Genomic DNA, 27090 nt, shown 5'->3' with positions numbered 1-27090 from the left:
AGCACCATGTTCATGGTATGAAGGACAAGCTGCACAACCTTCGACAAGGGGGAACAAATAGATTTCATTTGCAGGAAAACTAGCTTCGAGTACATTTTAGGAGACATGATGGACAGCAACATCATCACGTGTGCTGGCAAAGTTTATTACCATGACAGACATGGACATACAGCAGGTCTAGAAGACTTCGACTTGTTCTGTGCATACTACAAGCAGCAGTTCTGCCAGATTTTTTCCCCTAGTAAACGGGTGTCGGGTTCTGATGATGTGTGGCGTATTATGGCGCAAGGGCCAGGTATGGCCAAAGAGCGTTATGACAAATGTAATGTTAACGGTGCATTGTGAATGGTGTAGACAATGAATTCCTCATGGTATATGTGACATGGCTGTAAAAAGGCCTAAAATCTGTCGCTGTGGATGGCGGAAAATATATTGTTGCTAAAATAATGACACTAAGTAGTGCTGTGGGCTATGGCAATGGGGTTTCGTTAAAGCATGATGCAATAAAACATAACGTTGACATTTTAGCTTCAAGAAATTCTTTGGGTACAGGGGCTGTTATACGTGCGCTAAAAATTCTCTGGCCAAATGATTTCCAGAGTGTCTGTTTCAGCTAAAAATTCTAAGACTAGTTTCGTATTGAAAAGCAGTTCATTGCTAAGAAAAAATTTTGGGTGAAGAGGTATATTTTCGCGATATGCAGAAATGAAATACTTTTTCCTCTGTGGTTCTATTGCAGGGCATTGAATAAGAACGTGCAGGACTGTGAGATTTTGGCCGCACGTACTACAAGTTGGAGGATACCCCCTAGTGAAGAAGTAAGAGTGAGTGCCGTAAGTGTGTCCTATTCTTAATCGGCAAAGGAGCACTTCGTTATATCGTGATGTTCTCTCCGATATCCAATGTCCTAATTTGGGTTTGATGAAGTACAGTTTATTTGATATCTGAGTATTCCATGTTTCTGCCAGTGAACTTTCAGCTTGTTGCGCAAGAATGGTTTAAGATCAGTGGCTGGAATGAGTATGTTTGTGTCCATTCAGCTAAAAGCTACTGAGATAGCTTTCTCGTCAGCAGCTTCATTGCCTTTTATGCCACAGTGGCCAGGTACCCAGCATAGGATGATCGTTTGTTTAGTACTATAATATTCCTGTCAAGCGGGCAAGTTAAGTGCACTTACGGGGAGTGCACTTCGGGACCTTGAGTCACACTTAGGCAACATGCTTCTTAACGAAAAAACAGAGTGCACTCGCAGTAAAAAAAAAGAAAATGGCGACAGACTAAGAGCGCATTTTTAAAGATATAAATTAACAAAAGAAAGCTGCTAAAAAGCGATTGTTTTATGTAGAATTATATATAAAAACAAACTTCATTTATTTGTCTCAACAAAAAGCGAAGATGTTTTTATTATAAGTGTGTTGCAAGTCAATGCTGGCCAAGACGAATGCCTAGCGAATTCAAAACAACATGGCGGCGTGCGGCGAGGCGGCAGTTGATCCTGCTCATGATCCTGCTAGAACAGAATATGAGCGAGTATATATGAGCAAAGACGGCGAGTTCGATATTTAGCTACACTGCAAAATGCCACGCACACGGCTCAAAGCACGACCGGCGCGGTCAGCACGCTTTCACACCAAAATAAACACGAACTGAAGGAACATGGCGGCGCCGCAGTGCCGCATCATTCTGGCGCCGTTAGTTGCATACACAATAAATTCCTTTCTTTATTGTGCTGTTTCGCTTCTCGCTAAACAGAAATTATATTGTTAAAAGCTGCTCAATAACTGAAATGAACTTTTGTGTCCTTTTTCTATGCATTATATTTTGCGTCGTTGAAAGCGTTGGTGGCGAGGCTAGGCACTCCTTCAAACCGTTGGCGGCGAGGCTACGCACTCGGCCAGCAAAGTGCGTTCCGTGAACGTACTCCGACTTGAGTGCGCTCATCTGAGAGTACACTCCGCTGCGACGTTAAGATTTGGGAAAGTGCACTTAAAAACCGAGTGCACTCGCCGTGAGTGCACTTAACTTGCCTGCTTGACAAGGGTATAAGCTGAGCATAGCAATGTATACAATTGATTAAAGACAGTGTTTTATGCTTACGTACATTCATTAGGGCTAGGACTACACTCAACGAGTCTGTGAACACAATAGCCCTAGTCATATTCATTTGCTTGATGTGCTTTACTGCAGAGAGTATTGCATAGGCTTCCGCTGTAAAAATACATGTATGTGGGTTCAATGTAACAGATATTAAAAATGCTTGTCCTAGTGCTGCATAAGCAACACCAGAAGGGAACTTAGAGGCATCCATGTAAAATTTAGCACAAGAATACTTCTCCTGAAGCTCAAGAAAATGTGAACGTATGTGTGCCTCAGGTGCTCATTTTGATATTTCTGCAAACGACATGTCACATTCGATAGACTTCCACTCCCAAGGCGGTGGAAGCTGCATAGTTGCAATTATGACACTCTCTAAAATCGGCGCAGCCGTTTCTTCAGACAATGCTTCCAACCAAAGGGACAGAGGAGGTCTTGTGCCTGGCGGTTACGGAAAAGCCTAGCCGTAGACAGGTCGTGAATAACTGAATGGCATGGATGATGGAAATCTGATTTCACCTTGAGGGTGTAGAGAGACTTAAATATGTTCTTTGAAGATGTAGGGCCTATTCGTTAGATTCAGCATACAAGCTTTCTACGGGGCTAGTCCTGAACACACCAGTAGCAAGACGGATACCCAAGTGGTGGACGGAATCGAGCACCTTCAAAGCACTAGGTGTGGCAGAGTTATACACAATGGCTCCGTATTCAAGGCGTGACCGTATAAGGCTTTTGTACAAGCTCAAGAGGCATCTTCTGTCACTTCCCCAAGATGTACGGGACAAGAGCTTCAGTAGATTCATTGTCCTCCAGCACTTCAGTTTCAAATATTTTAAGTGTGGGATAAAAGTTAGTTTGGGGTCTAAAATGAGGCCTAGAAATTTATGTTCATGACTCACAGATAGCCGTTCTCCATTAAGGTCAATAATGGGCTCTGGTATTACGCCTCTCTTATTGGAGAAGAGAATGCATGTACTTTTTTCAGGGTTTAGTTTAAAGCCGTTCTCTTCTGCCCACTTAGACAACTTATTCAGGCCAAGATGCACTTGTCGCTCGCAGATACTAAGATTACATGACTTGTAACCTATTTGGATATCATCCACGTATATGGAATAACACATTGCACATGGTATGATAGTATGGAGCGAATTCATTTTTACAAGGAATAATGTACAGCTCAGCACTCCACCTTGTGGCACACCTGTTTCCTGAGTAAATAGACAAGACAGGACGTTACCAATCCGAACATGAAATGTGCGGTTGCACAGATAACTCTGAATCACGTTTAGCAAGTTGCCTCAGATGCCCATTCCAGCTAGATCACGAAGGACTCCGAAACGCCAAGTAGTATCATATGCTTTCTCCATGTCTAAAAATACTGATAAGAAAAACTGTTTGTGCACAAAGGCATCCCAGATATGTCTCGATACAGACAAGTTGATCTGTTGTGGATCTATGTTCCCTGAAGCCGCACTGCAAGAGATCTAGTATCTTGTTACTTTCAAGAAAATGCGCCAGGCAATGGTTAGTAATTTTCTCAAAAAACTTACATAGGCAGCTTGTTAGGGCTATATGCCTATAGCTGCTGGCCAAAGACGGGTCCTTGCCCTCTTTCAGAATAGGGATTATAACTGCTTACTTCCAGGCTGACGGGATGTAGCTGGCAGAGAATATGGCGTTGAAAACAGAGAGAAGTGTTTTGTGTGCTTCGGGATGTAGGTGTTGGATCATCTCATAAACTATTCGATCGGTTCCAGGAGCTGATTTATTACAACTATGTAGTGCAGCCTGAAATTCCGCCATATTAAAAGAACGGTTGTAGGATTCATTGCTCTTTCCTTTTCGGTCCAGAGGTAGTCGCTCAGCTTGTTGCTGGTAGCTAAGGAATGCACCGGAGTAATGCAATGAGCTAGAAATGTTTTCAAAATGTGCCCCTAGAGAGTCAGCTTGGTCCTGAAGAGTATTTTCTTGCGTGTTTACTAACGGTAGAGGATGTGTTTGCCGACCTTTGATTTTATTCACTCTGTTCCAGGCTTTTCGTTCGTCAGTATAAGAGTTAATGCTAGAAATATATCTTTGCCAGCTTTCCCTTTGGGCATGGCACCGCGTTCTTCTACCCTCAGACTTTATTTTCTTGAATATGATCAAATTCTCCGTAGTTGGAGAGTCTCGAAGGCTGTTCCACGCATTATTTTAATTTCTACGCGCTTTCTTGCAGTCATCGTTCCACCATGGAACACGTCGCTTACAGGGCGATCCATTTGTTATGGGGATACATACTGACGCCGCATCAACTATGAACGCCATGAAATATGCCACTGCATCTTCGACAGAAAGATTACAGATGTCATTCCAAGTCAAATGTGTCAGCTCCCTGTATCTTGTCCATTCGGCACAATCGACTTTCCACAGGAAAACATGTGGACAGCCCTCATCACCTTTTGTTAGTTTTATGACAATGGGGAAATGATCGCTCCCGTACGGATTCTCAATCACGTTCCACTCCAGATGCGGCAAGAGTGAACTCGATGCAATGCTCAAATCGATAGATGAAAATGTTTTGTTTGCGACACTGTAAAATGTAGGATCTTTTCCATTTAGCAAGCAAGCATCTGTAGAGAGGAGGAAGTTTTCAACTAAGCGTCCTCTGGCATCACAATGACGGCTTCCGCAAAGGGTGTTGTGTGCATTAAAATCTCCAACGACAAAGTAGGGTTCGGGCAGTTCATCGATAAAGGTGTGAAATTCTGTTTTTGAAAGTTGGTAGTTCGGGGCGATATATACAGAGCTAATTGTGATCAGCTTATTAAACAGTACCGCACGGAATGCAACTGCCTCTAGGGGTGTATTAAGCTGCAGTTGCCGGCAAGCAACACGCTTATCTACAATTATTGCCACACTGCCAGACGAGGCGAGGGCGTCGTTGCGGTCTTTTCGATAAACGGCATACTGCCGGAGAAAGTTCGTGTGTGAAGGATTAAGATGTGTTTCTTGGACACGCAGCACCTTTGGACTGTACTTATGTAAGAGTTCCTTAATGTCGTCTAGGTTGTGGAGTAAACCCCTGACATTCCATTGTATTATCTGTGTATCCATAATGTGTGTGTTTTATGCTGTGTGTCTAAGAAACGTAGATTATATTAGCTCACGACACCTTTCCAGGCCCCATGATACGAGCTCTATCTTTCCTTCCAGCGCACTCGAGAGAGCTGCGCCATTCCTTGGGCGTCTGAGACGCCGAATTTGTGCTCGTATCCATCACCTCGTCTGAGGAGGTGGATACTGCCCGCGGAGCGGGGATTTTCGCGGGAGTGTTGGGGCGATCTGCACGAGCAGTGACCGTGGGTCCAACAGGCTCGAGGGTCTGCTCTTCCTCCTTTGTGGGGGCTGGAACAGCGCTGGCTGTTCCGGCCGGGGGGGCTGATGATGTGACCGTCGTCATACTCCGTGTGACTTGGGCGGCTGCCGAATGGTGTAGCGCTGCCCCCCGGTGCGTCACATCACTGTAGGACGGACTAGATTGGTTCATCGAGAAGCGCTTACGTGCCTCTTGGAAGGAAAGGTTCAGTTTGACTTTGATTTCGATGATTTGTTTTTCTTTTTTCAGGATGGGCAAAAACAGGAGTACGTGGGGTGATCGCCTTCACAGTTAGCGCAGCGGATGGTGGAAGTGCAAGTGTCGGACGAGTGCTCGTTTGATGCACACTTTGCACAAGTAGTGCGCCCTCGGCAGCTTTGCGAACCGTGTCGGAACCGCTGACACTTGAAGCATCGGCGTGGGTTAAGAATGTATGGCCTTACACGGAGTTTGCATTATCCTGTTTCTATTGAGTCTGGTAAGTTGCCTGTTCCAGAAGTGATGATTATGTGCCTAGTTGGTATTTCTTTGTCATCTCGCCTTATTTTTATCCTTTGTACCTTGACGACATTCTTTTCTTGCCATCCTTCTAGTAATTCACTTTTGCTAAGTTCGAGAAGGTCATCTTCCGAGATGACACCGCACACTGTGTTCATCGACCTGTGTGGGCCTACAGAAACAGAAATGTCCCCAAACGCTACAAGTTTTGATAGTTTGTCGTATTATGCCTTGTCGCGAACTTCGAGCAGAAGATCACCACTTCCCATTTTTGTTACTTTATAACCTGGGCCTATTGCTTCAGTTAGAGATTCGGCTAACAGAAATGATGATATCATTCCAAATGTCTTCGTTTCGTGCTGGCTGTGGACAATGTGGTATTTGGGGAAAGATACTTTCGGTTGCATAAATAAGTCGAATTGTTCGTCGGTGCGCCCCCTCTTCAGGAGCGATCAGGCAATAGGGGAAAAGTTTTTGCCATAAAAATAGAAAAATTCGGCGGCAATGGTGGCCACCCACCATCGAGCCTAACAAGGGGACGCTCCAAGATCAGAAGTCTGCAGACGCCAGCCATGCATCGCTACTAGAAGCTAATATAAAATACCCAAGGTTGGATAATTACACCAGGTTAACCCTTGCCGCCCAGAATACGGAAGTGAGGAGAAGACAGGAAAGATGAAAAAGGCGAGAGAGAAAGACGAAGATTGAAGAGAAGGACAGGAAAAGGCGACTGCCGATTTCCTCCAGGTGGGTCAGTCTGGAGGTGCTGTCTGTGTGAAGCAGAGGCCGAAGAGGTGTGTTGCCTCCGCCGGGGGGCCTCGAAGGTTCATACACCCAGCATTGGCTCAACTCCCAGGATTCCCCTTTCCCCAGACATGGCTAAGCCGTGCACAGCTACACGCGGGAGGGTCCAACCCTCGTAAGCTCGAGTACGTGGTGTCGCAACACACCAAACGCCTACTGACGCAGACGCCCCTGCGGGGGGGGTGTCGAGTTCTGTCTGGCTTTTCGGACAAATGATTCATATTTTGTCCAACCTAAGTGCTTTACCCCAGCATCGACAGCATTTTGGGACAGCCCCAAAATGATCTTCAGGTGGCTTTAAAGGAGCCTTGCAAGGAGAGGCTCTAAATTATGCAAGCAGGTAATGTTTTGGAAGACAAAAAAATTACTCACTTTTTGAAATACTCTTACGAAGAGGAATCCCAATGCACAAACATATGTACAAATATTTGCATGGGGAAAAGTTAGTAGTAATCGCGCAGGCTGGTACAAAGGTCACAGATTAGGAGACAGTCTACAACTTCCTCTCCGTCTCCCTCTTAAGCGCGTGATCCTGTCTAAATGCACCGTAACATAACCCCCAGGGCTTGGAGTGCCATCCAGGTGCTTGTTAGAATGATAGCGAACTAGATGAACAGTACGGTTTTAAATGGGACACATGAACGGCGTCAGTTTGTAGCTGGGACAAGAACAGCATGTCTTCAACAGAGGCGATTTCGTAATTTAAGTGACCTAATCGTTGTAATACCGAGTAGGGCCCAGTATAGTGTGACAGCAGCTACTCTGGCAAGTCGCGGCCTGTGACATTATGGGACCTTTTCTCAGAAGCTGGCGAGACAACCTGCGCCACCTGGAGGATGTCCTTGAAAGGTTGTGTGTCGCCGGGTTGACTCTAAACCCGAAGAAAGCCCAAATAGCTGAGACTCGTATTTCCCTATTGGGCTTTACCATCGACAGGGGTCGTGTTCTGGTGTGCGAATAAAAGGTGCGAGCTATCCTCGAATACCCAACGCCTGCAAACATTCAGGGCCTTAGGCGCTTTTTGGGAATGGTGAACTATTACAGACAGTTCATCCCGAATTGCACCACTCTCCAAGCGCCCTTGACCACACTGTTGAAAAAGTCAGCACGATGGAGCTGGGGTCCTGAGCAGGAGGGTGCCTTTCATGCACTATCCCGAGCTCTAGTGGCCACAGCCAAACTGAAGCTGCCCGACCTCAACAGAGAGTTCGTTGTCCAAGCTAACGCGAGCAACCGGGGACTTGAAGCTGCGCTGCTTCAGGATCATGACGGCTTTCTTCGACCAGTCCCCTTTGCCAGTTGGTCACTTAACGCTGCCAAGCACAACTACAGCATGACTGAAAGGGAGTGTCTCGCTATAGCTCTTGCTCTCTGGAAGTTTGACTGCTACGTCGGCATAGTGCCATTTGTGGTGGAGACGGACCACATGGCACTCACCTGGCTTAAGCACTAGCGCGAGCCCTCAGGCTGCCTCGCGTGCTGGCCGTTGACTCTGCAGCGGTACAACTTTGTTGTGCGCTACCGGAAAGGGAGTTCGAACGTGGTAGCTGATGCCTTGTCATGCACCCCCATTTCGGCATCTGACCGTTTGGTCTGTCACTCCCATGAGCATTCGCACAATGTAGAGACCGGAGCCTGAGTCTCCCATGACTCGAATGGCGCCAATTCACACTCAGTAGAGACTGGAGCCTGTGTCTCCAATGGCTCGAACGGCGCGACCCCCGACGGTGAAACGATCCTCAGATTGCCAGCCTCAGGAGAGGACATTTACCTGGTGGACCCCATTAGTTCCTCTGGTATCGTCTTCAGCAGGCAAGAACTTCTTAAGGCACAGCAGAGCGATCCATTTTGTCGACAAATCGATGACGGGCTCACAGAGACGGGCTCTCAAGAGGAGCAGGTGGCAAAGCCGTCGAGTGCACACGGGCAGCGGGTACTGCTGTTTGCACTGAGTGCGACGCAGCTGGTATTGTTGCGGGCACGTTGGATACGTATCTGCTTGACGCCGATGCAGTTCTCTTGCATTATATCCCATCTGATGAGGATCCCCAGGAGTCTTGCAAGGTGGTGATAGCCCGCAGTCTAAGGAAAGCCACCCTGAGCTATTTCCACGACTCGCGGTTTGCCGGACTGCGAGTGGCCTTAAGAGAGTGCCAACACGTCTTGTATATAGGCGACGTGGTCTTCAGTGGATGTCTGAACTCGTGATGCCAACTCTTTCCTGGAGACGACCTTCCGACCCAGTGGTTTTCCAAAGATATCCCGCAGCTCCTGCTTGCAGGTATCCCAGTCACAGAGTTCTTCTTCGTGGTTTTGAAACCACACTCGTGCAGTTCCCACCAAGTAAAATATTATGTTTGTCAGCATCACTGTGAAATTCCATTTGTTGTGGTAGATCAACCACTCATACATCTCCAGCCAGTCGTTGACATCGGAACCATCGGTGTAGCAGAAGGTTCCTGGATCATGCGGATGCATGAGTACGACAGTCGACGCAGTCTATGCAGGCGTTACAAACTAGGCACCATCTCCTGCGACATCAGTGAAGAACCAAAGCGGTGGCCACTGCAAAGCTCCGTTCTGAGTCGTTACCCCGCACCTCCACCAAATATTACGAAGAGGAAGCCCGATGCACAAATGTGTGTACAAATATTTACATGGGGAAAAGTTGGTGATAATTGCGCAGGCTGGTACTAAGGTCATAGCTACCACTTCCTCTTCATCTCCCTTTTGTGCCAACGGTCCTGTCCTGTCTAAATGCACCGTTACATAGATTACATCTGAATAGATAGATCTGAATCTGAATTACATCGACATCTGAATTACATCAATAGATTACATCTGAATGCAACAAGCCTTTTTCTAGAAAGACAGTGTCACTACATAGTGTAGTGGTAGGCAACAATGGCATGTAGATTCAATGCAATGTTAGTGTGCAAACAGCCATTTTCCTATTTGCTCAACAAGGCATGGCAGCTGCATTTCTGAAGTTTGGGAAAGTAATGGTTGGTGTGGGGAGGGGGGGGGGGGGGGGCAAACACCAAAAAATAAGGTTAAAGTGTGCCATGCTGCTTCAACCATGTGTTTGTTTACCAGCACCTTGAGTGCATGACTCTATTGAGACCAGTATATATGGCTTGCACAAAGAGATGCGTGCACTTTGCATCTAGGAAAATGGCTAATTACTGTTTGCGTACAATGTTTTATTTTTTTGTGCGTATGTATGTGAAAACTACTTTTACTTCCATAATATTACAAAAATGCGGAAGACCATGAAGTAGATTGGAAAGGTTGCAAGAGTGCCTCCATAAGCATAGAGCTTGTTGCTGCATGGCCTATTAGGCCTTCTAGACTAGCAGGGTGGAAGAGCAGGGTGGAAGAATATGACAGCAGGCACAATAATATACATGTTCTTCCTGCATAAAGTATACACAAGTTATCCACAACTTCACAACTCCACAAGCTACATTATCCTTAAGCCCAACGTTAAAGATAATGCAAAACATCTTGATTTATTTTTATGGAAAAGTGCTCAGATTTGTATGCTTCGCTGTAGGGGATGGGAACAGCTGTGATTGTACAAAACAATAATGCTCTCTGCTTATGATTTGTAGCACTTCCTGAATAACCTGAAGAGTACCTATAAATATGCGTACATGGCACAGAATACTCAAATTTCTTTTTTACTTCACATTACGTAAGCTCATAAGAGTTGATATTAGTCCCATGTGTAGCCTCCAATAATGGACAAATATGGTTATATGACAGCAGGAGTAAAAGGTGTAATCAGACTACGTGTTTCGCTGAGGCAATTTCACCAGTTACCTTTTTTAGGTACCTGATTGCTAGTAAGCACATGCGGCACATTTATTTCTTTCAAAAGATGAAGCACCAACAGATACAGCACACCAATGAAGAAACATCAGTGACAGGACAAGGTGCTCTAAGCACCAATGCACCAGGCACCTTGTCCTGTCATTGATGTTTCTTCATTGGTGTGCTGTCTCTGTTGGCGCTTCATTTTTGGAAGCTATGAACCAACTAGCCCCACAACGTGTTTACTGCTAGTTGCACATTCAGACAGCACCCTGTTTACAGCTGTGAGCCAAAGTCAGTTTTGACGACTACACCAGTCTTTAATTAGTTTCTCAGAGGATTCCATTACACATCTAAAACAAACGTATAAATCACTGTACATTGCAGAGGACACAAGCAATGCAGAGCTATGAATCATTTGCAAATACCAGCATTACCCTATACAACAAATCTCTGATCTGCCCATCAATTGTGTACCATCAAGCTGCTACCAGAGATTTGCATACAAGGACAAGGACTTGGTGTGCAATACACGATTAGGGACTCCTCAATTATTAATCACAACAAGAACCAACAGCCTCAGCAGGTGCTGTTTTTCTGGAACAGCGCATTATTCCCAAGTGTAACAGACATTATTCCCAAGTTTGCGGCCAGCTATGCAAGTCTTGTCACACGAAACATTCTCCAGAGTCCTTAAATGTGATATCCCAACTTCTTAACTCAATGACTGTACAACCACTCTTTAATGCAACCTGCTTTCTACTATTTGACATAGTCATAGTTCTTAAGAGTAGCTGCTGGACTCAAAATCATCTACCTTAACTTGCATTCAACATTCCCATTTGCAACTCACAAGTTCCAATGACACAGCTGGCTTGTGCTTTGAACATCAGTGCACCCCACATGGTTTTGGAAGCCTGCAAGTGACACTCAGTGTCATACAGCTTGGCTTACCTCATAGAGAAGGCAACCGGCTGACCATACGTCTGAACGAAAGTCGTACTCCAGCTCCTGAATGCGTTCAGGTGACATGTAGAACGGCGTTCCCACTGGAGGGAAAGCATGTGGTAAATGCAGTGGAAACTGGATGGAGCTCTGAGCCCTACACCACACATGAGGGGACAGAAAAAGATATGCGCAAGGCTGGCAGATCACACTTTTAAGATTTCTGGCATTTTTGTTAAAGAAAAAGCTGGCTCTACAACATATGAAATCGCAGGTGATGGCTAAACTACCTTTACTCAATTCCACTCACACTCAAGCCTCAGCATTTAAAATGTGAGTGCGTGAAATTAAACATTTTGGCACCCTTTTTATAGATGCAAGTTCTTTTTCTGCCTGGAGTCTACACAAGTTGCCTAGGTGTTGTTTAAAAAAAAAATTAACTTTAACTAGGTGACTGCAATTTCAGCCACTTATTGCCACAGTATCTGTCATTCCAGAGAGCTACTCTAGGAATTGGACAGTAATAATGCCATCTGCCTTTCCCTTTTACATGATTTGGTGGTGCGCAAATCTCTGACGTTAGAAAAGGTAAAGTTTTGACTTTTTTCGAACTGCAACCTAGTCAGTATGGCTTCAATCAACATGTTCATATACCATATTAAAGGGGCCCAGCTGCAACACTGAAAATGGAAAAAAAAAACTATGTAACCATGAGATGATGCTGTCATGAACGTCACAAACCAAATAGTATTCCTGTACATGTAGCTGGAAGCCCATGATTTCTCTCAAAAGGCTGCCCTAGGTTTTCCTTCAACTTTTTGAAACCACTGCCAGTTTTCTTTCCTGACTGTTATGCAAGAGTAAACATGACTGCTACTGCGTGGATTACTTTAAACATCGCAACTAAAGAGTGCCTGCAGAAAACGCAAAAGCCAACACACCTCATCATTGATCTGGTGGTGGCACCATCTGGTGGCAGAGAATACTATATTATGCCAATACACATTTCAGACTATAAGAGTTATGGCTAATTAGCACAAAATCGAAACAGAAAGGGGGAGGGGACGAGGTCAGTGCCATAAATACTATGGTCTGAAATAGTTCAGTATGAGCCGACTAGCCCAGCAACACATACTATTAAGTATGGCCCCTGAGATGGACAGAATGGACACATTATTAAGGTCATGCCTATATAAAAATATTGTTGCAATGATCGTCGAACTATGGTGGGCATTGTTCTACATGGGTGCAGCGGCATACAGCTTTGAATTCAGTAGGAATTATGCAAATGAAGGAAGGACTGTGGATGTAGTAGTAGCAGCATTTGACTGCCAGTGACTCCATTCATAAAAGGTGCATCTAAAAACTTCATGCTGGAAAAAAATTCTTGAGCATGCCCTTTAATACTACCATGCAAATTTGACACCTCCAATAAAATGTGTTGCATCCCCCCCCCCTAAAACAACTCTCCAAAAATGCTGTAAACACATAGTTTCAGACTTGCCAACCTTAGATCTTGAAATATACTACAGTTGTAGCCCAAAAATTTTAAATTTGGTGAAAAATACATAAAAAGACTGTTTGATTACTCAAGTTAGCTGTTTATTAAAGGTTCACTGGGTTTGCTTTGTAGAAATGCTGTCAACAGGCACTCTTCTCTATACATTTGCAGCTAGAATGATCCGCACCACAAATGTTTATGAAGTGCTTTCATGACATAGTCGCCTAAGTTTTTATTTGAATATGGCTGGCTTGGCCTGCCTTGAAAACACAGTAAAGACGTTTCAAGAGTCTTTCAATACTCACACTTGCAAGCTCATTGATATTGAGGATAGAAGTAGGCATCCGAACATAGTTATTCATGGTATCCTTGAAGAGCCAAATGAGGCGGAATCTGATCTAAAGCGCAAAGCAATTACAGAAACACTCAAGAATAAGCTAGGTGTTAAGTGTGTTTCCATTGGCCATATTCACAGACTTGGTAGGACTGGCCCTAAAAGACCGGTCATAATGTTTCTTCAGGATTATAATGAGAAAGTAGCAATATTTAAAAATGTTTGTAAACTGAAGGGAACAAACATTTTAATTCAAAATGACTATTCGCAGGTCACTTTGAAGAAGCATAAGCTATTATGGGAAAGTGCCAAGCATGATAAATCGCTCGGAAAGAAGATTTCACTTCAGCATGATAAGCTACACATTAACAATGATATGTTCATCTGGAATGACAAAATAAACCAACGTGAGATAGCCTCTAATTCCCGTACTGCTCAACATTCTGACTGACCAGTCAATGAGAAGCTTATCAGATTACTAAACATTAACGCACGTAGCATCCCGAATAAGACAATTCAACTGAAATCAATTCTTTTGTCGCACTTGCCACATGTTGCAGTTATAACGGAATCCTGGCTTCATAGCGAAATTAGCGACAAGGACGTAATCCCGCCTGCCTACAAAATAATTCGTAGAGATAGGACTTCTAGGGGCGGTGGGGTGGCTGTTGTTGTGAAGTCGTCCGTGGAGGCCATTCTGTTATCAGAGTCAAGCAACACCGAAACTCTGTTCATAAAACTGAATATTTATGGTCGTGTTTTAGTTTTATGTGCGGTGTACAGACCACCTGACTCTACCCCCGATTATTTATTTAGGATAAGTGAACAGATGGCAGAGTTCAATAGAAATAAGCTATTAGCGGTTGGTGATTTTAACTTGCCGGGCATTGACTGGGATCGTTATGTCAGGTGCTGGTTCTGTTCTCAACGCAAATGTGCATTTTGACATGATTCTCGACCACAACCTTGTACAAGTAGTTCGTGAACCTACCAGATTTGGTAATGGTCTTGGTTCGCTCCTTGACCTTGTCTTTCTTGAATGCTCCTTTTCTGATTACTCTGTATCTATCGAACCTGGGCTGTCTGACCATAAACTTATTGTTGTATCGTTCCTGTTGAATGCTACCCGCGCGCATGGCACGCATGTGCCTACGATGGTGAAAAATTTTGCACAGGCTGATGATGTGCAAAAGCAGGTTATCTTGATTCTTGTCTTTCTGAATTTTGCTAGAATGACGTTCTGCAGCTTTGGGAAAAGCTTAAAGCAATGTGTTTATTCTGCATTGATCAACCTATACCTAACAAACTTTAAAAGCCAGCTAAACATACATCATGGATAAGTAGACACACTATTAAATTAAAACGTAAAGCCAAACGCCTAAGAAAGAAAGGCCTAGCTACAGACAATTTAACAAATGTTCCGTGTCGCCCTTTCAGAGGATATTGTAGAAGCAAAAAATTTTTATTTCAGTAACACTTTACCAAATTTTATTAAGGAAGATCCCCAGAAATTCTGGAAGTTTATTAAGGAACGGAATAAATCTATAACGAACATTATCCACGATAGCATTCCAATAACTGATCCCAAGGCTGTTGCTAACCTTTTAAATGACCACTTCCACAGTGTCTTCTTCCCGCCTACTGAACCCTCTTTCCAAACTTCAACGTCCTGCTCTTCTGACGTTAACATTTCTCATCAAGGTGTACTTAACATGCTCTTCTGGTTACAAGTAAAATCATCTGTTGGTCCAGACTGCATTCCCAACACCTTCCTTCAGCGTTATGCGGAACAGTTAAGTAAATTTCTTGTAGCAATCTTTCAGGCCTCTCTACATTCCGCAGTATTTCCGCTCGACTGGAAAGTAGCACGCATTGTCCCTATATTTAAAAAAAAGGTGACCCAAGCTCAGCCTTTATTTACCAAGCGATTTCCATATTATCCTCTTCTCGTAAACTAATTGAACACATTGTTGCTGACTACATTAATGATTTCTTAAACGAGTGCAACATTTTATCTCCTTTCCAACATGGCTTCAGGAAGGGGTTCTTGACAGTCACCCAATTAAGTACAGTCATTCACTTGTTTGCTTCTGTCCTTGACAAGGCTGGCCAAGTAGACGTGATATTTTTGAATTTTCAAAAAGCTTTTGATGTAGCTCCTCATGACAAGTTGATATGTAAATTAGAATTCCTTGGTCTTCCTGGCTTTATCTTGTCCTGGGTTTCTGCTTACTTAATGCATCGAAAACAGTACGTAGTGATTGATTGGCAGCAGTCCGATTCTCTTTCAGCAACCTCTGGCGTGCCTCAAGTCAGCGTGCTTAGCCCACTACTATATCTTATTTATTGTAACTACATAGTTGATGTAATAGAGGCCCCTCTCAATATTAGTCTGTTCGCAGGTGACTGTATCATTTTTAACTATATTAATACAGTTAATGATCAACTATCTCTTCATTTAGCCTTAAACAACATTCTTGAGTGGAGCAACAAGTGGGGAATGAAACTTAACTCAGATAAGTCTGTGGTTCTACGTATAACAAACAAAAAGCTACCCATGAAGTTTTCTTATTCTATTGGCCAAGGCCCCTTGGCCGAAGTGAGCGAGTACAAGTATCTTGGAATTACAATTACCAACAACCTAAATTGGAATAGCCACATTGCTGCTGCCACCTCTTCTGCTTTCCAAAAGCTACATTTATTTCACCATAAGCTTAAACATGCATCCCATGAAGTAAAATCATTAGCCTACACCACTTTTATTCAACCCAAATTGGAATACGCATGCGTTATTTGGGACCCGTTTACCAAAATCAACATTAACGCCTTTGAAAGGTTACAGAGAAGAGCAATACATATTATTTTTTCCAAATTTGCCGAGAAGAGTCTATAACTGAATTACTGCGGAGAAACGGTTTTTACACCCTTCAAACGAGGTGAAAAATAATACGCCTGAAGTTCCTTTACTCCTTCATAAACCGTAAATTTTCTTTAGATCCTCGTCCATACATAACTCTTTCTGCATCCAGGAAAACCCGTCATTCCCACCCCCTCGCTCTCTCCCCTTACGTTGCCAGGACTAACCTCTTTAAATTTTCTTTCTTTCCTCGAACTATAGAAGAATGGAACCTGATACCTTTCCATCATCTGAACTCCCCTGAATCAATTCAGATTCATATTATTAGTATTTCCTAAGTAAAATTGCTGTTTTGTGCTATATTGCTTTATTTCTTAAGTTTTATTTTGCAATTCTGCCTTTTGTACGCATATTTCTTCTTTGTTACTTTGCCCCTCCTGCTTGGGTCACACGGCCTGCAATAGATGTAAATAAATAATGGAAGCCGAAATTGCAGTTGCTTTTATAATACACAGGTTCTATAAGATGGTGTTGTTGCACATGTAAGTCTGTATAACTCAAAGGTCTGAAATATGAGGTTATGAAAAATCAGTCAGTGACTGTATTTGCATTCTTTCAGTATAAATTTTGCCCTAAACTAGGTCAAATAAAGAATATAGTAAAATTATTGGTGTCAATATCAAAACTGTAACAAGCTCTAAACATCTGACATTCTTGGATAAAATCATAACAGTTAGCAGGTATGTAGCTTGGACACCATGACCCCCCTATCTCGAGAGAAAGCCAGACACAACTCAACATGACCAGCTTAATTTTTTAAAGATACTTCTGGTGACACTGCTGCTCGAATTATTTTCACAGAACAAGCCAAGCAGCTGGATATGTGTGCGAGTCCGAATAAGTAACTTTGTCAGTGCATATGACGATGATGTTGCTCTGCACTGCGTCCTTTGAAAAGCACTTGTGGTTCTAAGCTTAAAGGGGCCTTTAAACGCATAAGACCACCTGCAATGCATCTGTACCCAATCAACAACAACTTTCGGTCCCAAACCATTTCTTTAGTGCTGCAAAAATGTGCTGCATGACAATCTAAGCCAGTGGTGGAGGCCAAGGAGATATAGCCAGTCGAGAGCTAAGAATTTAGAAAAAGCACTTGCTACAAAAGCACGCTGCCCCCACTCCGGTAGGTACTGTCACTGGTGGTCAGTGCAAAGGTCGAGGTGTATTATCTTGTGGCCTCTTTAAATTGTCCTGCAATAGAAGTTGTCATTGGTCAGTAGAGTTTGAGTAGGGACAGTTGTCCCCAAACTGTCACATACGCGGCGCTGCTTGATTACTTGGGAGCAGCCGACTGTTGCACACGTCCATACCACTGTGCCCTCTCTCTCCAATACCGCAGGCAAACTGGCGCTGACCGATAAGCGCAGTGGCTCCCCTGTCGGAACACCTCCTGCAGCACGCACCTCACACCGGGCAGAAAGCGACCTTCTTCCATTCGTTTTGTGAGCACTGCGACCTCGATTGCATGAGAGTGAGCATGCGGTGCCACAGTTTCTTTTGGCACACCGGCAACCAGCCGCGCCGGCTGAGCAAAGAAGCCTAACGGCACGGCGAAAGCGGGATGTCGTGTGTAATGGCAATCCACCTTTTGTGACACCTAACTGCACATGCGCAGCGCCCTAGCGGCTGAGGACCGAAGCGATTTGGCAGGCACACGGCTGGACTCAACTCTCTTCTCCGAGTGAGTCGAGTCCAGCCGGCCGTGACAGGCGTTGCACTTGTCAATTGAATAGGGCACAAATCGTTTCTCTTAGACTGTTACAGATCGGCACATATCCGTGTCTGGCCGTTCTACACGATGTTTACCCTGACGTATACAGTGACGATGCCTGCCCGTTCTGCGGGCAGACTTCCATTCTAGCACACATGCTCTGGGAGTGCAGGTCGAGATACCCCAAGTTTAGCAAGGAGGAGTGGTACTTGCTTCCGTGTAGCCCGGCTCTAGACAAGCAAACCGTGGCTGTCCGGCGTGCTTGCGACCGGGCCGGTGGGCTAGACCTACCGGTTCTGACGTGGGACTAGCTGGGTGCGCGACGAGTTTACGCACCTCGCTGGACCTCAAATAAAGTTCTTTCACTTGCTTGTCAGCCTTGCCATTATCACTGCCGCGTGCACGGAACGCCTTTCGAACATTAGTGCCATGGAAATTTGGCTCAATGTCAATGTTGTGTGTTGCTTACGGCTGCACCTCCCGTGACCATCCCAGCAGAACAGTGCGATTTTTCCTATTTCCATAGGTAAAACGCGACTGACAGCGCCGTGAAGCCTGGATTATGGCTGTGAAGCGTCAAGATGTGCAAGAATGTCTATGGCAGCTGTCAGCAGCATCTTGACTGTGCGAGAAGCACTTTGTGACAGGTATGTATTGGCGTATGTAGTTTACCTCTCTGTTTTTGTCGTTACTGACTCATACGAATAACCTCGACAAAGACGCAAATATATGTTTGAGCTAGCGAAACAAACAATCTCTGAGCTTGTGCGAGCTGGCTGAGTGAAATGCGAAGGGTGTGTGTGTGTTCTCCTTTCTTTTGCTATCGTCTCTAAGCGGCCACCACTAGAACGCCGTCACTTTGTAACTTCACACCACGCATACTTACAGCTTTATAAATGCTCAGAGAATGCTTGTGATGTCGGTGTAGTTATCTGTTGGAGCCAAGCACGCCTGCACTGCCGGGCTGATGTGGGAAACAGCTTGCACTGTGGAAGTAGCTGATGGTGCTAGTTAGCAATCGTTGATAGTTGTCGTTTCGTCATTCTTGTTGGCACTAAGTAATATTTACTTGCAGAAGGCTTATGTTCATTTAGCGAATCGTGATGTAGTATGGTATGTACTAAGGCTCATTTTCCCACCTGGCGTCTTCTGGAGTCGAGTAGCGCGGCTTATTGTGTAACTGACACATTTCAGGAGCGCCTTCGCTGTCACCCAGACATATGGACTTTATACCGATGCTGTTTGTGAACACGGACCAGTTAAAAAAACTGACGCCATCGACCATTATGTTCGTACCGCGGCACATTCTAAGAGGAAAACAGGTGCCCCACAAACAGGTGTCACCGATTTTGGGCATTCTGACCATATTTTGGCATTTTTGTAATGCACACACACTTTATGTGGGTGAATAACATGCGCAAATTGGCATTATGTTGGCCTCCCCACTGCCTGTGTAAGTATGTACGCCTAGCACTATGGCACACCATAAAGCAAGACATGCACTCAGTGGTGAAACATGATATTTGCCCTAAGAACTACACCTCGCGCCCTATTTGAGTCATGCATTTTTGTGCAAGCTCATACTATTTTATTATTTAAGCACCTCACGCCACAGGTGTTGTGGTTTCAGGTCAAGGAGGAGCTTGTAAAGCGTTGCCGAAGCGCTTTTTTCAGCTGTTCACCACGCTGAAGAAACCTCTGGGTACAAAGCATTCACTATCGGGCTCCATGGCTAGCTGACAACGACAAAATATGACGGCGTGTACACATTGTTTCGGTCTTGCCTCATACGCTGCTTGTTTGGTCACAAGTCTCGCGTGGGGCGGCTGTCGCGGCATGCAGTGGCAGCTACGAAATTGTTTTTCGTGGCCACTGCACGATGGTGCCACAATGCATTGCAAAAGCAGGATTGTCCACAGCCGTCTCCCCCCCCCTCCCCCCTCCTCTTCCTCTTTTCCACAAGTTTCGATCCCGTGAAAGCCCTAACGAGAGGGAAAGCGAAGAAAGACAGGAGGACGGGCAAGAGAAAGTCAACAGGTCCAGAGCGTCTCCTTACACCCGACCCACGACTGCTCCTATGCCCCCTCCCCCCCCTCGAACACGTCCTCATCGCTTTACTCCCTCCGCGCGCCGTCAGTGCATCGACAACAGCGGCACGGGCGCGCATTTTTCCGCAGGTGCAGAGGGGGTAGTCGAAGCAAGCGCTGCATTTTCATCGAAACCCGAGCACGATCGCACGGTACAGGACGGCGGCTGTCGTTCTCACAGCACTCTTTATGCCTACATGCTCCAAAAGGACTGTTCCCTTACTGTTCACACATGTGCAAACAGGGTGAGCTACAGTGGTTTAGCAGCGAAACCTGTGACTATGTGGTGCGTGGTGCATCTTGAAAGTGAAGATTATTTTTACACTGTATCTACGAACCTCCTCGCAATCCTCCAGAGAATGCAAACAAGGTGCATACTGACTCGGGGAAGATATACCACTGGAGACCAAGTTAATCTCCCTACAGCAGCACACATCTTTTGTGCCCCTAGGGCAGTATTCTTGGACAATCAATTTCAGTGATACTTTCACTTTTGTGAGATTTTGCTTGACTAGCATCGTATGTATTGGCATCCATGAGGCACAGTGCAAAGCATGACGTCTTGCATAGCATCAGAAATGCTGATGTCCATAGATGCTAACACATCTGGTAATAGCCATGCGAAATCTCGCGATAGTATCCCAGAAAGTGATATTCGAAAATTTCATCCCTGGAAAATTCTCCGAAAATTCCACCCCTCAGCCTTGGTCATGTGCTGTGGTCACAACAGAGACCACATCACATGATCAAGGCTACGGTGATAAAGGAAACAGAGGGAGAATAACCAAGAGTCATTGACTGGTGCGTGTGTACATATTACTTTAGAGGTATGCGTTGTTGTGCCACATTGCGTGCCTATCAATGAGGCAATGGACACTCCTACCCCTCCCCCCATTGTTCTTCTCAAGTGGTTGCCCTTGTGACTGACAACATGCAAAGTTCCACTAGACTGCCGACCCATTTCCTGAGGTCGAATTGAGGAATCCGGTGGCGCGCTGTACCAAGACTGCTACCGTGATGAATGGGAAATCAATGCGGGTGACCTCAGCAGCCCTGCCCCGCCTTGTTGCTGCCGATGATGGATCGCCAAAGGGATTTAAGGTGGAATTGGCACATTGTTAAGAAAGAGGGTTGCCACCAGCTGCCCCATTGGTCTGGTGTGCTCTTTGGCACCACTACTTGTATGCTATTACCTGCTATATATGTACACAGTGTATAAAGCTTTTCGCCTCCTCTTTGTCGACTCCAAGAGTCCATTTCTCATCCTCGACCCCAAGTCGCAATAATGTCTACAGCCAAAATGCTGGTTTTTAACTCATTATAGTGCATTATATTGAAATTCTAGTGTAGTTCCGCACACCTGCCAGGGGTGGCAGATCAGCATCCTTGTCTGTTGACCTTTACTTCTTTTAATTATGTGTTTATGCAGGAGCACATACCAAAACAAAAAATTAAGCTGTCAGCTAAGTGATATGTCCCAACATTCTCCATGCACATTTAAGGCGTGCAGAAGGTTTGTACGAACTACAATATTCAAAACATAAGAAAAGTACTGTGCCTACAGCTTGTGTATGCACCATTTCTGAAGGCTGCGATTAGCTTTGCAGTACCACTTACACAACAAGATTACTATTAAAAAATGGCTGGATATAGAGCCCAGTTACTGGCGACATGCTCAGCTTCATGAGTGCGAGAAGCACAGTTCATAGTGTGCGCACAGTAATTGCTAATAGGTTGTGCTTCCTAGTGGCGTGTCTCTCATTGGTACAATGCGGTCAGTTTCATGACATTCGCCTGTCAACACCGCAGCCTTTCTGAAGCGCTTAATGCCACAGCATTGTTATTTGGCACCATTGCAAGTAAAGCAATAGGCAACTTGTAAACACTGCTGCTACGTATTTAAACTGCATTCCAAAGGCAACCACTAGTCATAGGCTGATCCTACATGGAATAGAAGCCATGTGATGAAACTGCGTTGTTACCGCAGACCGTAAGAGCACAAAGTTAAAAGAATGGCAAAATATTGCCATCTCGTGGGGATGCTAGAAAACTAGCGTGCTCTTTTAGCCACATCATTTCCCTGATGTACGTACTAGCGAGAATTCTTGATGGAGCCCGGAATAAAACACTTTTGTGTTAAAATACTGGTTTGAGTTTGTGTTCAACTGCTTGCATTTCATTTTGGTTCATTTCTGGCTCAGAAAAATTTTGATTATAACGGTTCATGAACCAATTTTGTGCAATCCACTTACTCCTCCACCTCGGCAAAACATTGCACAATGCTACCAACTCGTCCGCATGCGCAAATTTTGTCAGAAGGAGGTAGAGATAGACTCTGGCACACATCAGAAAGCAATTGGTGTTTGTGCATGAATATCAGTTAAAGAAACTTAATAGAGTATGCAGCACACAGGGTAGCATCTCCAATGAGGTTGCTTTTTTTTCCTTTGTTTGTTTTTTATCTAACATCATCCATACTGAGTATAACAATAAATTATACCAATTAAGTACTTGTAAAATGTAAAGAAAAGGTAACAGTTTTGCCTGAAAGGCAAAGCACTGATTGCGATAGTGAATTATTAGACAGCTATACAAAGTAAGATTAGTCCTCTTATCAGTTGCATAAACTGCTATAAACATACGCTTACTGACTAAATTAACAAGCATGTTGTCATGTCTGCACAGGCAAGTACGAACACATCTCACTCGATGATCGTGGACACTCACTGTCAGAATGCTGGCGTGATGAAGAGCGGCAGGAGCAGCGAGCGAATTCCCCTTCGTGCTGCCTCTCGTTTCAATGCGAACGCAGTGCACATGAAGCCATCAGCTATCTCAGGTCTGCTAGCCTTCGAACCTGCCGCAGACTGCCTCCGATATAGGACGCACGAGGCCACGCCCAGCCCCAACAGCTGGAGTAGAAAAGGAGATGCCCGCTAACCAGCCACCCTCCCCCCCCCCCCTCGTCTCAGCCAACTTGTGCACATCTCCCCGCTCTCCCCCTTGTGCACGCGAGAAGACAGTACGCACCCTCCCCACCTTCCTCTCTTGCAAGCACGACAAGACACCGCAACATCAAGCCAACATCCTTCTCGGCTCATCCTCGCAAGCTTTTTTGCTTGTGCCTACAGCATATTGCATGTGGTGGTGATGTTATCGCACTTTTACTTTATATGGAATGCAGCGGCAACGACGACACCAGAAATTCGCCTGAAGTGTCCACGTAATTGTCAACACATAAAAAGAACCTTATGTTGATAACTGAATTACTGTGTGGTCTTTTCCTTCGTAAATGCACATTGCTCGCCTCAATGTTCTCAGAGAGAGCCCTTGAAACAGCATTTTGAAGGTCCGGCAGCTCCGCAGAAGCAACAGGGCCATCATTCAAGATACAAATTTCCACAAGTGCAGATGTGCAGCATAACCAGTGAACAGACATTTGCTAGCAGTAGCACTGAACACCAGTACCTCATCCGCACAATGCAAATACGCACACTCCAGGCAGCATGCGCCATGAGAAACAAGAGTGGAGAAGGGACAAGTGAGCACAAAGCAGGAAAAGTAACTAAAGACCAAACACACTCTGCACTCAGTACTGATCTCGCTCACTTCTCATACTGCTGCTGCCACCAACTTAGGGTCATGCCACACATGGCCTTAATAACAAGGTTGAAAAGGAAAGATAACACTATTCACATGGCCCTCAATGCTTTACACTTGCTAGAGAACTTCCCTTACAAGCCTCCTTCAGCATGCTACATAGACACAAGGGTGCAGTTTTAGGAGCTAAGTGAGAAAAAGAGGAGAAACAGGGAAGGCATGGCGTAGGAAGTATCTTGTAATTTGGCACTATGAAATCTTGACTGAGTGGCTATTCATGTTGCTGGCATCCCAATGACTCCTTGTTGATGCTGTGGAACTCTCAACCATGCTCTTGGGACAAAGGAACAACAACACAGTAGTGCAAATGATCATCATCATCATCAGCCTGGTTACGCCCACTGCCTCTCCCATACATCTCCAACAACCCCGGTCATGTACTAATTGTGGCCATGTCATCCCTGCAAACTTCTTAATCTCATCCGCCCACCTAACTTTCTGCCGCCCCCTGCTACGCTTCCCTTCCCTTGGAATCCAGTCCGTAACCATTAATGACCATCGGTTATCTTCCCTTCTCATTACATGTCCTGCCCATGCCCATTTCTTTTTCTTGATTTCAACTAAGATGTCGTTAACTCGCGTTTGTTCCCTCACCCAATCTGCTCTTTTCTTATCCCGTAACGTTACACCCATCATTCTTCTTTCCATTGCTCGTTGCGTCGTCCTCAATTTAAGTAGAACCCTTTTCGTAAGCCTCCAGGCTTCTGCCCCGTAGGTGAGTACTGGTAAGACACAGCTATTATACTCCTTTCTCTTGAGGGATAATGGCTACCTGCTGTTCATAATCTGAGAATGCCTGCCAAACGCACCCCAGCCCATTCTTATTCTTCTGGTTATTTCAGTGTCATGATCCGGATCCGCAGTCACTACCTGCCCTAAGTAGATGTAGTATTCCCTTACCACTTCTAGTGCCTCGCTACCTATTGTAAATTGCTGTTCTCTTCCGAGACTGTTAAACATTACTTTAGTTTTCTGCAGATTAATTTTTAGACTCACTCTTCTGCTTTACCTCTCCAGGTCAGTGAGCATGCACTGCAATCGGTCCCCTGAGTTACTAAGCAAGGCAGTATCATCAGCGAATCGCAAGTTATTAAGGTATTCTCCATTAACTTTTATCCCCAATTCGTCCCAATTCAGGTCTCTGAATACCTCCTGTAAACACACTGTGAATAGCATTGGAGAGATCGTATCTCCCTGCCTCACACCTTTCTTTATTGGGATTTTGTTGCTTTCTTTATGGAGGACTACGGTGGCTGTGGAGCCGCTATAGATATATTTCAGTATTTTTACATACGGCTCGTCTACACCCTGATTCCGTAATGCCTCAATGACTGCTGAGGTTTTGAGAGAATCAAAGGCTTTCTCGTAATCAATGAAAGCTATATATAAAGGTTGGTTATATTCCGTACATTTCTCTATCACCTGGTTGATAGTGTGAATATGGTCTATTGTTGAGTAGCCTTTACAGAATCCTGCTTGGTCCTTTGCTTGACAGAAGTCTAAGGTGTTCCTGATTCTATTTGTGATTACCTTAGTAAATAGTTTGTAGGCAATTGGCAGTAAGCTGATCGGTCTATAATTTTTCAAGTCTTTGGCGTCCCCTTTCTTATGGATTAGGATTATGTTAGCGTTCTTCCAAGATTCCGGTATGCTCGAGGTCATGAGGCATTGCATATACAGGGTGGCCAGTTTCTCTAGAACAATCTGCCCACCATCCTTCAACAAGTCTGCTGTTGCCTGATCCTCCCCAGCTGCCTTCCCCCTTTGCATAGCTCCCAAGGCTTTCTTTACTTCTTCCGACATTACCTGTGGTATTTCAAATTCTTCTAGACTATTCTCTCTTCCAGTATCATCATGGGTGCCACTGGTACTGTATAAATCTCTATAGAACTCCTCAGCCACTTGAGCTATCTCATCCATATTAGCAATGATATTGCCGGCTTTGTTTCTTAACGCATACATCTGATTCTTGCAAATTCCTAGCTTCTTCTTCACTGCTTTTAGGCTTCCTCCGTTCCTGAGAGCATGTTCAATTCTATCCATATTATACTTCCTTATGTCAGCTGTCTTACGCTTGTCATAAGAAGTGGACCTCGTGTGCCATTTACAGCCATGGATCCATGCACTGAGAAGATGTCAGCACTCATTTGCACCTTCAGTGTTACGGTTACAGTTATACCTACATCCTACTACAATCATTGGTTTTCCCATCCATGAAGACGCCCTTTCTTCTATTCCCAGTAACAAGCATTTTTTCAAGTCACTTGACCCAATGGCCTAATTGTGAGATTCAACATAAACATGATTCTATGGAGCTCCTCAAACTTTGTTTCGGCTGCAAGGAACGGCAAGGGTCTTTGCCAAGGCAGTCGTAGTTACCAGCACATACCCAGCATCTGTCCCTATCCTAGCCTACAGCACAATTTGTGAGTCATAAAGTGGGGTGCACGAACTAAAGAAATAAAGGTATATGATTCAACTATTTCATTCTGGACAAGCAACCATTATTACTTTTTTAGTTCAGGTTCAGACACATTTCAAGAATATCAACTAGGGAGGGTGTCCTTTCAGTTTTGGTTAAGATTCCGGTTCTCTTTTCGTTCTACATCCTGGTCATGCCTGGCATGAAAAGAGTGAGGTACTGATGCACTAGAAATACAATGACAAGTTTTTTGGTCCAAAAATGTCCCCATGCTATAGCTTCATCCCATGCATCGAAATGTTTAAATTGCAGAAAGACAGTAACTTCAGGTATAGAACAGGCCACTGACAATAAATATGAAAGGACTTGCCAAAAGAGTTGGCAGCAACACTGCTGGGATTGAAGAAGCGTCCCAGTCCTAGGTCTCCCAGCTTGACCCTATCATCACTAGTGATGAACACGTTGGCCGGTTTCACATCTGCACATATAGGTTGCACGTAGCAAAACAGCAACTCTGAACTAAATTCTAAATTCTCGCATTTCCAAAGATGCATACACTTAATTTACACAGAAATGTTTGCCAGGAAACCTTCATTCAAGCTGGCCTGTAAAATTCAGTTAAGTAACAAAAAAATAAAAGAGAAATAGAGCTGTGAGAAACATATTTGTTGCATAAGTACACAAAACAAGGAAAATGGGCAAAAAGAAGAAATTTGAAGTAAATATAACATGCAGTTGATCACTGTGCAATAAACAAACTGGGTGTACAAATGCCTTTTTTTTTTGTTGTAGCATTTTGCTGCAGCAAGAACTACAACTAACAAAGAAACGACGGATTTAGTGACATAATGAGTTATCACTAAGGAAGAAACAATGAGTGGCTGTGCACCACCAGCATAAATTGTAATGCAAACAGAAAAAATGGATCAAAGCAGCTGGTATG

The 27090-nt window shown here is 44.5% G+C and overlaps 1 protein-coding gene across 5 annotated transcripts in view; it reads right to left on the bottom strand.

Moving 5' to 3' along the window:
• The window catches only part of LOC135896185 (serine/threonine-protein kinase Nek7-like), a 68989-nt gene that overhangs the window by 12156 nt on the left and 29743 nt on the right, over positions 1 to 27090 (bottom strand). For 4 of the 5 annotated variants that reach the window (XM_065424554.2, XM_065424555.2, XM_065424556.2 and 1 more), the window contains 2 exons: positions 26518 to 26625; positions 11525 to 11619 (listed from right to left, as the gene is read on the bottom strand). In XM_065424554.2, coding sequence (XP_065280626.1) covers positions 11525 to 11619; positions 26518 to 26625 — 203 coding nt within the window. Of the gene's footprint in view, positions 1 to 11524; positions 11673 to 26517; positions 26626 to 27090 lie in introns of all 5 variants that reach the window. The other variant, XR_010562623.2, reaches the window with a different exon arrangement.

The sequence above is a fragment of the Dermacentor albipictus genome, unplaced genomic scaffold (genome assembly GCF_038994185.2).
Source record: "Dermacentor albipictus isolate Rhodes 1998 colony unplaced genomic scaffold, USDA_Dalb.pri_finalv2 scaffold_17, whole genome shotgun sequence".
In the NCBI taxonomy this organism is placed as follows: domain Eukaryota; kingdom Metazoa; phylum Arthropoda; class Arachnida; order Ixodida; family Ixodidae; genus Dermacentor; species Dermacentor albipictus.
Note: the sequence above shows the minus strand (reverse complement) of the source record. Positions and strands in the feature narration are given on the sequence as shown.